The 16,417-nt window shown below is 34.7% G+C and overlaps 1 protein-coding gene across 1 annotated transcript; it reads left to right on the top strand.

Moving 5' to 3' along the window:
• Nucleotides 1–526: 526 nt before the first annotated feature.
• Zip102B (Zinc/iron regulated transporter-related protein 102B) lies at nt 527–16,122 on the top strand. Its single transcript, XM_088238917.1, has 6 exons — nt 527–819; nt 4,683–4,881; nt 6,978–7,088; nt 9,332–9,470; nt 11,697–11,815; nt 13,416–16,122. The coding sequence occupies exons 1-6, from the start codon at nt 724–726 to the stop codon at nt 13,646–13,648; spliced, it is 897 nt and encodes a 298-aa protein (XP_088095043.1). The 5' UTR covers nt 527–723; the 3' UTR covers nt 13,649–16,122.
• Nucleotides 16,123–16,417: the final 295 nt, after the last annotated feature.

The following is a 16,417-nucleotide window of genomic DNA, read 5'->3' as shown; positions in this document are numbered from 1 at the left end:
TGTGATCCAGAAACTGCCATGGGACAACCGCAAATTATCTGGTGCTCGAATGCTTGAACTCGAAATTCTTCAAATTTAAAACATGTATTTGAATGTAGTAAATGTATATCGTCGGCCTCGTAGTGTAATGGTCAGCGTGTTAGCCTGACATGCAAGAGGTCTCCGGTTCGATTCCTGACGTGGTTGATATGAAGTATTTATTTAAATGGGTGTTTTCACACTAGAATATTTCATAGTCCCTGGACTGGTACCTGAAGCGTAAGACTGATCATCTTCATGTAACAAAAATGATCAGGATACGCTGCGATTGTTGTACCAATTCAGTGTCCCAAACACAATTAGGTGCGGGAAGGGATAAAAAACAATATATATCAAACTGATTATATATATATATTTTTTAAAACTTTTCGATCCTAAAATTACATAATTTATAATTCTATCCCCGGTTTTATTGAAAGTAAGTATCAAAAAATAGTTTTCACTGGTGTTTGTTGTTTATTTTGATGTCTCCGTCAACTAGCAATACCACATGCCAAGTTGTCAAATCAAAAAGAGAATGTAAATTAATTCTTCATTGCCATTCGTATACATTTTTTGCCGAATACGAATAAAACACCGTTGAATGTGAATTCCGCAAAAAAATAACAAAAGATACACTTTATTTTAAAACGATGAGGTGAAATTATATTTTCTATCTACGAAGTAAATAAAAAATACGCAAAAATGGACGAGACACTAGTTTTAATTTTGCTTGTCCTGGTGATGTTAGTTGGATCTTATCTAGCCGGAAGCATCCCTTTGAATGTAAATATGTCAGAAGTAAGTGAAACATTTTACTACATTATTTTTCGTAACGGAATATTCTGTAAATACAGTATTATCAAATAAAGAAAGCTGCGAAAAGTCGGTCATTTCAACACGCTTGTTGCTTGACCAGAACTAATATGCTCCTTATCTCTTTATATCGTATATCGGTACGTATAATGTATAATTATCTCTGTGAAAATATAACGAGTATTCTAATAAGTATCACTAATTTTATATTCATGTTTATCGTTTATGATTTTTCAAGCAAATATAAATAAATACAATGATTAGATTTCACGATAAAATTATTATCGATACCGGGACGCGTATCTTAATATAAACATGTTAATACTGTATCGATTATTGATGCACGAATTCATTGATTAATTTTATAAGCTCTTGCAATGTTCAGTGTGTTCATTCAGATAGTTGTGCAAAATATTACCGTAATTTATTTCGACGGCTTCCGCCTTTGACAAAGTATAAAATAATATTGAAACACCATTATAATGAAACAAAACACCTGTACACAGTATAGAAACTATAGATACACGAAAGAAAATCAGCAGAACTTAAGGAAATAATTAAGAAAAATTAAATAAGAAATTATAACATAGGTATGCAGCAAATTAACAATAAATAAAGGGTTTAAATATAAAAAGTATTGAAGTAACAGAGGCGATGTATCATAGCATAAACAGTAAAACAAGTATAACACTTAGTACATTTTTATAATTTAGAAAAGAAGTGATCAAAAAGTAATTATTTTAATTTGTTTAAAGATAAATGAAATAAATCCAAGTTTCCATGTTTGTTTGCTAACATGTGAGTATTTACATAGTTTGAACTATGCAAATCAACAGCGAAAGAAGTATTTTGTCTCGTCCCACGCTGTCTCGCATAAAAATTCACACAATTTAAAAGTTCGGGACCGTCAAGAACATTATTTAATAACTTGAAAAGCAGCACTAAATCGGAAATTTCCGTTTTATCACGCAGAAGCCGTATTTAGCAAGCGAATCGCCCTATTAATGGGTGAATTCTGGCTTGCTTTATTGTGCGTGCTTCTGGGTGTGTAAAACAGTGCATGAGATCTCGATTTAGTATAATTATTGGGAACACACAAACTGATCTCCTTCAGTATACTTTCAGAAATCATCATCCGGAAAAATATTCCATGCTATTCTTATAAAATTAATAATTCCTTAATAAGTGCCGCTGATAAAAAATGCGTAAATATGTGAGCTATAAAAATTCTTGCATGAAAATTTATGCTAATTCATAAAAAAATTACACCAAATATGTTTGCTAAGCATTTAACAACACCTGAGTTAACAATGTTTGAGGCATGATTTTTAAAGTTGGTTTAACAGGGTCAAATAGAACATGATGTAACATTAAAATTCACATGTCTTTTCAATAAAATTTTTATTTTGTAATAAAAGTATCACCTAATTATCTACAGTTTTTCAGTGCCATGTATTGGCATTTATTTATTAAAAATAGATACAATTATGCTATGGGTTCCAATGGATTTCTGTAGGTATTTCTACATCACCACAATTCTCTTTCCGCAATATATGTAGAGATATTTGACCTATGTTTTCAAACGTTTAACTTATTAGAACTATTTTGTTCTAATTCTCAAGGCACTCTCTTAATACCCATCCATAACTCCTCTTTCTTCTCTAACTCATATAGTGTCCATGCGGCTCCACTGTGGAATCATCTCCCATCCACCATCATAGATGTTACTACATTATCTCTGTTTAAATCACGTCTGAAGAAACATCTCCTTTCTCTTCCTTAATCTCTCCTCCTTTCCTCTTTCCTCTTTTTTCATTTTTCCCATTGAGTAATAGTTTTGATTTAAGGTAATTTATAATGTAACTACTACATTTCATCCTGCCCCATTTAAGTAGCGCATGATTAAGCACGAGTCTAAATGATATTTTTGCTACGTTAAGATTCAAGCATGGCAATACCACGTCAGACTGCATTTTTCGAAAAAACAAAAGATCCCCTGTAACAAGCGAGTTTCCTAAAATTTTAATAGCTCTAGTCAAAGATTGAATAGATTACTTGAAATCCCTTCTTGTAAATCCAGACTTGAGACTCAGACACTCAGTTTTTATATCTCCAAAACTGTTCGATGCATTTCATAACGACAAAAAGATAGAGATTAATTATTTGAATTTGTTTTGATTAAAATTTTTGTTGAATTTATGGATAAAAAAAACAGATTTAAATAGCTTCTTTTTTTAATAAATCTCTTCAATCCGTGCCTCCTGTCTGAGGATGGTGATTACGCCTGACTCCAGGCATGGCTCATCTGTGGACAGTCTCCCTCCATCTGGAACGGTCTTGTGCTCTTCTATAGGCATTCGTCAGTGATGATTCTGATAACTCAGTGACTGTGCCGCTCCATTTTGTCGGTTGACGTCCACGGGACCTTGTCCCTTCGACACTTCCCAGGAGAATAGTTTTCTCCAAACTATCAGAGTCTCCCCTGGAAATATGCCCAAAGAACTGCAGGATTCTTTTCTCGCACATGGATATCAGTCTTTCTTCTATGTCCAGTTCCTGGAGAATAGATGCATTCGTACGTCTGGCCGTCCACGGAATCCGCAGCACTCGCCGCCAACACCACATCTCGAAAGCTTTGGTTTTTTTCTTTTCAGATTCCCTCAAGTGTCCAACACTCCACACCGTACATGAACACTGAGAAAACCAAGGCTTTCACCAGTCTCTTTTTGGTGTTAATGGTTATACTGCGATTGTTCCAGATCTTCACCAGCCGACTCATAGCACTTTCGGCAATACCAACACGTCTCCGTATTTCACCTTCACACCCACCGCCATCGCTGATGACAGAACCTAGATAAATGAAATTGTTGACTCTTTCTAAGTTGTGCAGTAAGGATAATGGCGTTACTTTAAGCTTTTGCTCAATGAATAGAAAATAATTTTTAAAATTTGCAACCGAGAGGGAAAATATTTTTGAGTAGGGAGGTGTCGAAATTGCTCACTTTCGTTTACTTGACATTCCATTTCGAAGACTTAAATGAAATCAAATAAAATAATATTATGTAACGCGAAAGCAAACACAATATCTTGTACGGTAGAAAATTTTCTTTTGATTGACGTTTAGCCTTTATCATTTTGTTTTACTTTAGGTGCTCATTTTTAAATTTGGAAAAAAACAGACACAACTTATGTTAATACCTATAGTCCTTAAAATATAGCTTGATTAGAATGACAGCTGTCAAACTAATTTCATTAGTGATGGGAAATAACTGATCACTGATCAAATCGATTTTATCAGTTATTTCATGCAATCATGAAACTCTCTTTCCGAAAATTGATATAAAAAACGCAAAAACAAGCCTATTATAGTGTGTTTAACACAATTATTCACCAAAAAATGAGACATTTATACCTTTTTCATGAACAACATCAAATGAATTCTTTTTTTATTCCATCAATTTACATTGATCAATTTGTCCCATCTCTAACGTTTTTGGAAAATGATGTAATCTTGTAAGAACGTCGTTAATAATTAGGTTTATTTTAGTTTTCTTTTAGTTTTAACGCTGATTTTATATATTAATGTTGATTTATGTTTCAAGCATTGTATTAAAAAAAAAAATTAACACGCCAGATATAAATGATTTTTTGTGTGTCAATATAAATAACTCCTTTGACGTTACTACAAAGTTATGTTGTCACTTTTTCTGACCACTGTCATTCTAATCATGTTACATTTCAAGGTCTACAATACTTCATATTTGTGTGTTTATTAAATAATATGATTTTTTGTAAGGTGCTAATAAATAAATATTATTTGAAAAATATTTCGTGTGCCTCTTCCTCAGGACAAGCTGAAGAAAGTGACAGTGCTGGGCGCGGGGCTGCTCGTGGGCACCGCCCTGGCCGTGATAATCCCCGAGGGAGTCAGCGCCCTGCTCCCGGGGCCCCATGAGCCCCACGAGGCGGCCACGGCCGCGGGGCACATCGAGGGGGAGAAGCCCCATTCCAACTTGCATGCGGTCATAGGAATATCTCTGGTGCTGGGTAGGGGATTTGTTTTGTTTACTTACTGAATGTAAATTAAAAAAAAAAACAAAAATGTGTCATCTTCCATCGCGACTTGGTTGCCATATGACAGGCATTTTAAGATTTACAAATTACAACAGAGATGGAGAACATTTTAGAAGAGAAGTATAGGCGTTTATAGGGCTTATGACCTGTCATTGGCTGGTTCAAGTGGCCACTTTACACACTGTAACATTCACCATTTTGCCTATGTTTCAACATCCATATTTCTTCAATTCTTCCAACTCTTGATTTTAGTGATGTTTAAGAGCTGAAACCTTTATTGTTTTTGAAGAGATTCATCTGATCTAATTATTTCACGTACCAGGCAACGCCTGAATTTTTTTTCCAATTTTTGAACTGCTTCTTGGATCAGTTGGTTTTATTACAATATTTTGAGTTTGACCAAATGTTTGCAGGCGTAAATATCACAAGCAGCTTTGGTAGCCGTTTTCCTACGATTTAACGTGAACAGAAGAGAAGTCAAAAATGCTCACTTCGTCCACATGACATTTCATTTTGAAGGCTTGTAATAAAATAAAATAATGAATGTAACCTGGCCTTCAGGTGATTTTTCACAAAAATAGCGCTATATAATTCAGCCAGATATTATTAAAAGCAAACACAAAATCTTGTAGAGCATAAAATTTTCTTTTAAATGATGTATAACCTTGACCATTTTGTTTTAATTTTAAATTGTGCTCACTCATGTTAACATCTAAAAGACATATTCATATATATATATATTTTTTTATACGAGGTTTGTGTAAAAAATAACATTCCCAATGCTGTAAACTCGCTGCGCGAAATGCTAGACGAAATCCGGCAACACCGCTGTGTGCGCTGGTTCCCCCACTCTAGATCCCGCCTCGCTGCGACGTTCAGTGCCGGCCTGGCAGCCATCCGCGATGAAACCCCTGATCGTCGTCACCGCCAGGTGCGAAGTTTGTGCAGTAATTCGATTTTTGCACGCTAAAAAGTTACCACCGGTTGATATTCATAGGCAGTTGTGTTAAGTTTATGGGGAAGCTTGTATCAGCGTTCAACATGTCCGCAAATGGTGTAGGGAGTTCTCCGATGGGCGCACAGACATCCGTTAAACTGCATCACGACAATGCGCGCCCGCACGGCTCTTGCCAAACCGAGGATATAATCGAAAATTTTGGCTGGGATCTCGTTGAACAGGCTCCCTACAGCCCCGATCTTGCACCGAGTGACTTCCACTTGTATCCAAAATTAAAGCAACACTTGGGTGGACAACGTTTCGAGACTGATGAAAGAGTGCAGGAAGCGGTCACCAAATTCTTCAACGGACTGGCGGCGGACTTCTTTGAAGCTAGATTCCAAAAGTGGATTAGTCGTTAACAAAAATTCGTTGAAAAATAGTCAAGAAATTAAGCTTTCCAATGATGTATTTTTCAGTTCAAAGAAAAAATGCCTTTAACCTGAAATTAATTTGAGAACCTTATTTTTTACTCCACCCTTGTAGAAAAAGAAGTATTTGCGCTCCTATGATTTACCCGAATATTTCATTTTAAGGCCCATTTTTAACGAGTTGCACATAACTCACTATTAGAAAATGGGAATCTAGTTGAGGTAGAGTGGGGTTCGAATCACCGGCCTTTGATCCACGAGTCCACTATACTAGCCACAGGACCGCAACCCGATTCGTTCTCGATATTAAATTCTCTTATACGAAAGCCATTTTTAGGAGAAGTGTACACGTTTGGGTTTTGTCTTAGGGAACAGACCACTGCAGGAGACTGCTGCAAGACACTGCATAGATTGGTATATATGTAGTACTATCAAGCGTGTTTTCCAGATGTTTATTGAAATTTATGTTTATGTAATCATTTTTATTTGTAGTATTTAATAATATGCATGCTTCCACTTTCTGTTTTGTTGTATCCCAACTCAACACGGGGCTCTTGGCCTCATAGAGTTAGGGATACGTTATTTATTTTTTCGTAATATTTATCTTTAAAACAATCTGTAAAATGCATCTAAATCACTGTATTTGTTTGCAGGCTGGTCCACACGGGTGAGGTGTAAAACAGTTCTTCTGTCTGTTTCAGGTTTCGTGTTCATGTTATTGGTGGATCAGATCTCGTCCAGCATGAACGATTCCGCAGTCCCCGCCGAGAGAAACGTAACAGCCACCATAGGCCTGGTGGTCCACGCTGCAGGTTAGACTATTCTATTATTGTACGATGTTTATCCGGAGAGCAAGTTCCGTTCATATTCCTAGAATAGAATAAGTGGAACTAATTATTATTTTTTTTTATTTTTTAAATTTTCTTATTTAAATCTTAAAGTAGGGCACACATATCATACATATTGTTATGTGTGTTCTAATAATAACATTGCAAATATATTTAATTTATAAATTGTTTATCACATATGTCCAATATTGACCATTATTTTAAATTTTGATATGTTTTTTTCTTCATAAATATTTTTTTCCATTTCGTAATACTTTTTGATTGCTTTAAATAAAATTGAATTTTGTGACTTTGCCTTTTTCCTAAATGGAAGTCTAATTTTGTTCTTTTCTCTGGTATTGTGATCGTGTTCATGCTGGTTCCGCTCAATTTTTTTCCAAAATTCTGTTTTTTTATTAGAGTTTATAATTTTATGAACAAATATCATTGTATTGTAAAATATTCTTTGTTTATATGTTAATAATTTCATTTCATTTACCATCGACTTTACCCTCGTATATCTGTTTTTTTTCAAAATGATTCTAAAGGCTTTATTTTGTAATACAGTTAGTTTATCTATGTTTTCGTTGTTTGATAAAAATAAAATGCTACTACAGTAGTTAACGTGTGGTTCAATAATTGCTTTGTAAATAGTTTTGCAGGAGTCCTTATCAATAAATCTTCTGATCCTTCCCAAAATTGATATTTTTTTTGCAATCTTATTTATTACCATCTTAGCGTTTTGGTGAAATGTAAGTTTTGAATCCAACATTACACCTAAATATTTAATTTCAGTGACATCATTAAGTTATTCATTATTTAAAGAATACTAACTTCCTATTTTGAAAACGATGTACATTAAAACCCCTGTTTTACGTTTTTCAAGGGAGCAGCAAAAAAAGTGTAAAACTGAGGAAAACTTTAAAGTGAGAGAATGTGAAATGTATGGGAAAAATTAAATTTCATTAAAATATAATTATCGTACAAGAATATACTAAATATACTTCAGAAAATTGTAAGAACTGTCATGATTGGGGATTATTCATATTTATAAATGATTTAATAAAAAATATTTTGTATTTTTTCAAGCAATACTATTCGGCGGCCTCCGCGGTGTAGTGGTCAAGACGCTTGATTCACGCACGGAAGGTTCCGGGTTCGATTCCCGGTGAGAACACAAAAATTAAAATGTGATTTTTCTCAAGCCTGGGTGCTCTGTGATGTAATTCACCACTGTAATTAGGTCTCCTGGCCTGTTGTGGTGCAAAAAAAAATGTTAAAAAAATGTTAAATATGTTATTTTTTATTGAAATAAAAAAAAAACATCTTTAAATAATTTTATCTGGGTACCTAATCTTGAAAACACGAAAATAACAATTTGAATTTGCATAAAATGCACACAAAGAATTTTTCCCTAAATATTGGGAAAATTTATTTATATGGTATCACTTTTTTAAATTCAATTCAATTCATTTATTTTAAATATAACATATACATTACAAACATATATTCAATAGGTACATATTATACAAAAGAAGAAAAAATACACGAAAGAGACTCATGTAAAAGTAATAGGAGAATCCTGCTCCGGAAAACCCCTTCGGATACATGGAACAGATCAATATCCAGAGCGATGTTGTTTAGCATAGCGATAGCCCTTCCAACGGGCAGGGTGGTTCTGTATATCGGAATATGAAACAATCTATGCTGACGCTGTCTTAGGTAATTACCAGGAACATACAAACCAATGCTCATCATACTCTCAGGATTATCGATCATACCGCGCAACAATGGATAAAAATGTGTAATCAAATACACATTCCTTCTAGTCTCTAAACTGTTGTAGCCGAGCATACCCTGGAGAAACTCGGTCGGGTAGAGCCGAGTATAATACCCGCACTCTCTCATGTAGAGATATCTCAGAAACTTCCTTTGGATTTTCTCTATCATAAGCGAGTACTTCAGTTCATGTGGCCCCCAATTCATCGAGCCACTCTCGAGTCTACTTCGCACCGAGGAGTTGTAAAGAGTACGCGGGTATTTTCGAAAACCCTGGCAGTACGCAGAACAAATCCTAACATCTTCAATGCATTACCACTGATTGTCTCTATGTACTGAGAATGAAGATAGTTGGCTTGTATTTTACATGACGATTTGTTCAGCCGGTTGACTCCCGCATGTATTTTCAAAGAGTTTCAAGGGTTCGCTATCAATGCTGGTATTTACAGCGGACGGCATCGCTTTGGGAGCGGCCGCCACAACATCCCACGCCGATGTGGAGATTATAGTCTTCTTGGCAATCATGCTGCACAAGGCTCCCGCCGCCTTTGGTCTGGTCACCTTTCTGCTGCATGAGGGCATTGAGAGGTACGTACGGGGGTGTATTTTATTCAAATTAATTTACTTTACCAAAATAACATTACAAATAACAAAATATTTAAGGCGTTATATTGGGACAACATATCAAACCAGGAACCCTCGAGCGATGGTCAGACTTAATTTTTTATTTAGTTCTATGATTAACATAGTTTAATATATATTTACAACACAATATTTACATCTATACTTATTCTAACACTATTTATCACTAATCTACTCTATTATACACTTAATATTCTAATTTATAATATTCACTGTTTCATATGTACATTTTCATTAATTATATTCACTATTTACACTATATATTACCTAAAATTTTTCACATATTTATTTATTTATTCATATTTTTCGCTTACAAACTATAATTAATAATAAAAATAATGTGACCTCACTGGGGTTTCTCGTGCCGAGGTCGCTTAACAATTTAGTTTTTTTAAATTACATTTGAGAATAAACAAAGAAGACTAACTTAAAAAACAAACATAATTAACAAATATTCAGACAGTTTTAAAAACAAGGTATTTATGTACATCTATATTATTTATATTACAAAACACACAATGAAAATAACAAAAACCTAACATAAGCTATACAGTTTTGGAGCAGTTGATTCAGCATTGGTATATATACTTTTTACATTTAATTTAAAATATATTTACATTTATTTAATTTTTTATGCTTTCTGGCAAAATTCTTTTTCCTTAAATAATTGTATTCCCTTGTACATAAGGCAGTTCTGGGACATTGCTTTTGATTTCTTTTCCAGTCTTATATTTTCAGATTCTCTTGTTGCATAGTTTATGAAAGCTCATTATTTTTTAGTTTATTTTGAAAATATCTCGGAACTATTCCTTTAATAATTTTGTTTATTTCATTAGCAACATTGAATTTGATTCTTTGATCAATTGTGGTGATATCTAGAAGTTGAATCATTTTCTTAACTTTTTTTCGGTATAATACTCTCCAACAGCAATTTATTTAAATCGTAAAATTATAAGTAATTTTATTGAGATTAGAATTGATTATATTAATTTAATATACATTAATTCATTAAGTTTAGAAATCAATTTTCCAATATTTTTTGCTAAATTCAATCTGCACTTCAAATGCCACACCGTCTCTTGGATTGTATGTCCAAATGCTTGCAAACTGGCTGGATTTTCTCCCTAGAGAGTTGTTCATATTTAAATTTGTTGCAACAGAGAGAGAAAGCATTTTTGAGAAGGGCATATGGGAGTCTAGGCATTTACAGGGCTTATAACCTGTCTTTGGCTGGTTTAAGTGGCCACTTTACACACTGTAACAGTCTGCAAGCATTTGGACATACTCAAAACATTGTTGAATTAACTACCTGGTAAAAGAAGAAGTATAAAAAATTGGAAAATTGTTTTCAGGCGTTGCCTAGTAGGTGAATTGGTTCAGCCGGAATCTGAATCTCACCCACATGATAAAGGTTTCAGCTCTTTTACTTCACAAAAGTGAACAGATGGAAGAGTTGAGGAAATGTGGATGTTCGAACATAGGCAGAAAGGTGAATGTTACACAGTGTGTAAAGTGGCTACATAAACCAGCCAATTTATTTATTTGACACTTCATATACATATACAACAAATATACATATAAGGGCGGGCATATTGCCTTAAGGCAATTTCTTCCTACCTACCCAAACCGTTCAGTTTGAGAAAATTATAAATACATGGACATATTGAATCTTACAATTTTATGAAAAAATTAAAAACAAAGATTAATTAAAGAATAAAAAATTAACACTATACAATGAAGAGAGGAGAGGGGATGGGAAGGAAAGAAGAAGGATAAAGGAACAATTTAAATATTTAGATTGTGACATTTTAATCTTGACTTAAATGTAAATAAAAAAGGGACAGTCTAACATTAGTGGGTAGATTATTCCACAATCGAGCGGCTACTACCGTGAAAGAGGAGGCAAGAAAATTAGAGCGATGACAGGGTATTGAAAAGGTTCTCTCGTCACTAGAACGAAGAGATAAGCCAATGACGGGTAATAAGCCCTGTAAATTCCTAGACTAACATATTTCCTTCTCAAAAATGTTTTCCCTCTCTGTTGCAACAAATTTAATTATTATTGGTTTCATCTTTTCTTAAAATTGCATAAAATTTTGCCGCCAACCGCAATGGTTATTTATACTTAGCGAACTTAAAAGGCTAATAATTACTCTTTATTTCTGTTGCTAGGAATCGAATAAGAAAACACCTCCTCGTTTTCTCGTGCTCTGCTCCTTTGCTGACTCTGGCCACCTACTTTGGGATCGGCCAGGAAGGGAAGGAGACCTTAAGCTCTGTAAATGCCACGGGTGAGTCGCTCATTTTAATTATTTATATACTTTTTTCTAATTATTTTTTTTCTATTAGTTTACTATTTAACTAAGCTAAAATATATATATATATTTTTGTGCTTTATTTACGATATGATTTTTTAAAGTTAAATTTATCAAATACCGCGCCAAATGACTGTAATCAGTGTGTCACTTTTCAGGTGTTCTTACTTTCACTGACCTGACAAGAATCTATGGAATATTGCTTTGATTACTTCATTTAGTCGATCGTAATTTGCTCATTTCTATGTTATGGTTGTTTTTACGAACGTTTCGATTTAGAAAAATCTAGAAAATTGACATAATCTCTGGTTGAAAAAGGAGTATAATGAAAATTATACTCTTTTTTTTCTATGGTCAAAACGTTCCTTACAAGGTGCGGGGGCTTTAAAGCGGAAACCGGAAATACTACACGTAGATATAAGGAGTGACGTCATTATTTACGATTTTAAAATGAATACTATTTTTAACATTTTTTATTTATTTTTACGTGCGTTTTTGAGATATTTAATCCTACTCCAAAATTTTTTAATATTTACGTGTACCTACATGAAAACATTTTGAAAATTTAATTCCAGGTTGGGCTGGAATTCCTCATTTTGACGGAGATTCAATTCGAAAGAATAATTGATTTGTTTTTTTTTTTTTGACGCACTCCAGGTATTTTTTTGACAAAATGTAAAATAGTCTCAGAGTAATAATGCGCCAAGCTATAGAGAAGCCCTATCGCTATGTTTCATAGAACGGAAGCGTTGTTGGTTAGCAACAAATTCACTCAGCTGGCGGCCATTTTGTTTTGTTTGACAACAGACGCGTAACGGTCCTAACAGATGCTGTGCTTGGTTTGTAAATAACTTGGATATTTACGTTATGATTAATAAAAATATACAATGGTGCAGCAGCAGAAGCGTCAAAGTTGAGGAGTCAGTTTTCTCAGGCAATTGATTTCGAATAATTTGCATTGATTTTTGGCATTTATTGTCCCGACATGTGTATTGTGTTGCTTAAAAACTTTCCTCATATCAACATATTTACTTTAGAAACTATTTTTCTCAATTTAGGCAATAAATTTGTTAATCAAAGTATGTTTACTGTTGATAATGACAGTTGATTACGGGCAATATGTCGGGGCCGCACTAGGCATCCATATAATATCCTAAAACCTGAAATGCCTATTTGAATACATTTTTCGAGTTTTTTGTAATGATTAGAATGATTAAAAATGAAAAGTAAAATAATATTAATTTTAATTCTAGTGAAAAATATGTGTTATTAGTTATTATGTAGGTACTATTTTTTAGCATTCCTAAAGATGACAATACGCGGCAACAATGGATTAAATTGATTCGATTTGGCAATTCTCGATCTGAGTTCAGCCGATTGTTTTGCTGTGAACTGTAGCTAACTTAATACATAATAGTCATATAGTGGTTTTCCTATGTTTGGGCTCCTCTGTAGCTTGGCCCATTATTACTCTGAGAAAGTAGTTCATATTTACAAAATGTAAAGATGTCCTCTGCCAGTATATTTTGTTGGTTAGGATGAAAGGTTATTTAGACTTCTTTTGAAATTTGCGCAGGGATCGCGATGCTCTTCTCCGCCGGGACATTCCTCTACGTTGCAACCGTCCACGTGCTTCCCGAGCTGATGCAGAAGCAGGACAGCCACGGCTGGAAGCCGCTACCCAGCACGACTGCGGACGTTCAGGCAGCCCCGAGCAGCACCCACACGAGGCTCAGCAGCGGGGAACTCCTGGCCCTGGTAGCCGGCGCCCTCCTACCCTTACTGCTGACTGCCGGCCATCAGCACTAATCTAAGATTACATGTTACTAATGTTGATCGTCCAGTTCATTAGTCTCGTCTAACACATTTTAAATTGACTTGAAAATTCGATTGAATTATCATTGGAATTACTAATATTATGCATGAGTAATTCATGCTCTTCATCATTTTTGTTATATGGAAGGTAAGGTGATCATTCTCACGCATTAGATTCAGGGATATTAATTAAAATAAAATGGAGATAAGCCATCTCGCTGTGTGATGGTTGACACATTTGCCAACAATAGGGTATTTTCACAAGTCGGGAATAACGTCAAAAATACCATATAAATTTAAAGTGGATTTTTATGATTCTAATGATATGACTATCAATGTATTCAAAACACGATTTCATTTATAATTTTCGGGTTTAAAATTGAGCATAAACAAAACGGCTCGCATTTGGCGTCACGTCATTTTGACATTATGCGTTATGACCACAGACTGCGCTTCTAATAAACGTGGTTGTAAGTTTGGCGCTTTAGTAACGGCACAAATGGCGTTTTAACGCCATTTGTGCCGTTTTTCCCACAGAGCGGAAAACGTCTCGTTTTTGGGTAATTCAAAATATCCATATTTTAAACCCTTTAAAATTTATCCGACGTCGCACAAAAACAAATGTGGAACGACCCTATTATTGAGGTCGTGGGTTCCATTCTTGGCAGAACATAAAATATTGATTCTAAAGGTTAAACATAAATATTTTGTAAATTCTCCAATCGTCAGACTACACTGGCTCGGAAAAGAGTATGGAGAAATTGATATGTTTTGCGTTGTCAGTTTTTAGATTGAAAACTCTAACGGCGATAAAATTAAAATTATTTGCATTATTCGAATGCTGTAAAAATCACTGAATTTTTCTATTTCGCATATTCTTCATTTTGGCTGTGGGGATTTGTGTAAAATCATCTAATAAGTTTAGTGTGCCGACCGGTTTCGGAACATGACTGTTTTAATATATAACAATGGTTGTCCTATTGCACAACAGCATTATCATTATATCCAAATCATTCCAGACAATTTCAGGATTTAAAATCCCCCGCGACTAGCAGTTATGCAGCTCATTTCGTCGGTCCAATTTTTTTCCGAAAAACCCAGCGTTGTTTCCGAAATATTCTATGTTACATTGGCTTCCAATGCTTCGAGAGTTATTGGTTTGTTTCCATAAACCATGGACTTAATGTAGCCCCGTTGTAAATAATCCAATGCTGTCAAATCACAGGATCAGGGAAGCCAATCAACTGGACCATTTCTGGAAATAATGTTGCCAAAACATTTTTGTAATGGTGCGTGTTATATTGACTTCCAATGCCCTGAGAGTTGCTGGTTTGTTTCTAAAAACACTGGAAATAATCCAATAAAGGCAAATCTTTGGATCGCTGAGGCCTATTAACTGGACTGTTTCTGGAAATATTGTTGCCAAACCATTTTTGAGAGGTGCTGGTTTGTTTCCATAAACACTGGGCTTAATGTAGCCCTATAGGAAATAATGTGCGAGAAAAGAATCCTGCAGTCCTTTGGGCATATTTCCAGGGAAGACTGATAGTTTGGAGAAAACTATTCTCCTGGGAAGTGTCGAAGGGACAAGATCGCGTGGATGTCAACCCACAAGATGGAGCGGCACAGTCACTGAATTATCAGAATCATCTCTGACGAATGCCTATAGAAGAGCCCAAGACCGTTCCAGATGAAGGGAGACTGTCCACAGACGAGCCATGCCTGGAGTCAGGCGTAATCACCATCCTCAGACATGAGGCACGGATTGAAGAGAGATAGGAAGTAATCCAATCAAGGCAAATCTCTAGATCACTGAGGCCAATTGACTGGACTATCTGGAAATGATGATGCCAAACCATTTTTGAAATGGTGCGTGTTACATTGGCTTCCAATGCTTTGAGAGTTGCTAGTTTTTTTTCGTAGACCATTGACTTGTAACCCCATAGGAAATAATTCAATGGCTTCAAATCATAGGATCGTGGAGGCCAATTGAAAGTATCATTTCTGGAAATAATGTCGCCAAACTTTTCACGCAGTAAATTCACGGTTTCACGAACAGCCGTATACATTTGGCGAACTGCTCACTTATATTCAAAGTAAAATTTCACAATTTGGAAGCGTTTTTCGAGCGTAATGCGTTCCATTATCAATTTGTTTCAGAGCACAAACGTAAAACTAACTCATAGCTAGTTTGAGAGTCAACTATTACCGGTCGAAAGTTCTATTATGAACTATGAAGAAACACCCATTTTGTGTTTTTGTGATCTACATTTTATCACATAAAAAAAACTGCTACTCAATATTTAAATTTTTTTACTGTTATATCTGTATCTAATATTTTGTAAAAATAGGTTATTTATTAATAATAATGTTTGTTATATTTAAGATCTGTAAAGGATGTGTAGATTTTAATGAAATTTATATAATAAAAAAAATAAAAAAATGTAAAATAAAAGATTTTGGTATAATTTGATTTTAATATCTCCCTGATCGTGGAAATTTGAACTGCTTCGCTGTGAGGAAAGAGACGTCTTCTAAGATCCTTTTAAGAGGTCGTGTGTCCACTGCAGATCTGCGCATCGCAAAAACATTTTTTTTTTAGCTCCAATGAGTGGTCAATTACTTCGGCAATGTTTTAAGTATGTCCAAATGTTTGAAGACAGGCTGGATTTTCTCCCCAATTTAGATCTAAATTGGTTGCAACAGAGAGGGAAACATTTTTGATAAAGGGAATATGGAAGTCTAGGCATTTACAGGGCTTAT

This window comes from Micrasema longulum, unplaced genomic scaffold (genome assembly GCF_059751315.1).
Source record: "Micrasema longulum isolate JH-2025_06_02 unplaced genomic scaffold, ASM5975131v1 h1tg001997l, whole genome shotgun sequence".
NCBI classification, from domain to species: Eukaryota; Metazoa; Arthropoda; class Insecta; order Trichoptera; family Brachycentridae; genus Micrasema; species Micrasema longulum.
The sequence above is the reverse complement of the archived record's forward strand: the minus strand, read 5'-3'. Positions and strand labels throughout refer to the sequence as shown.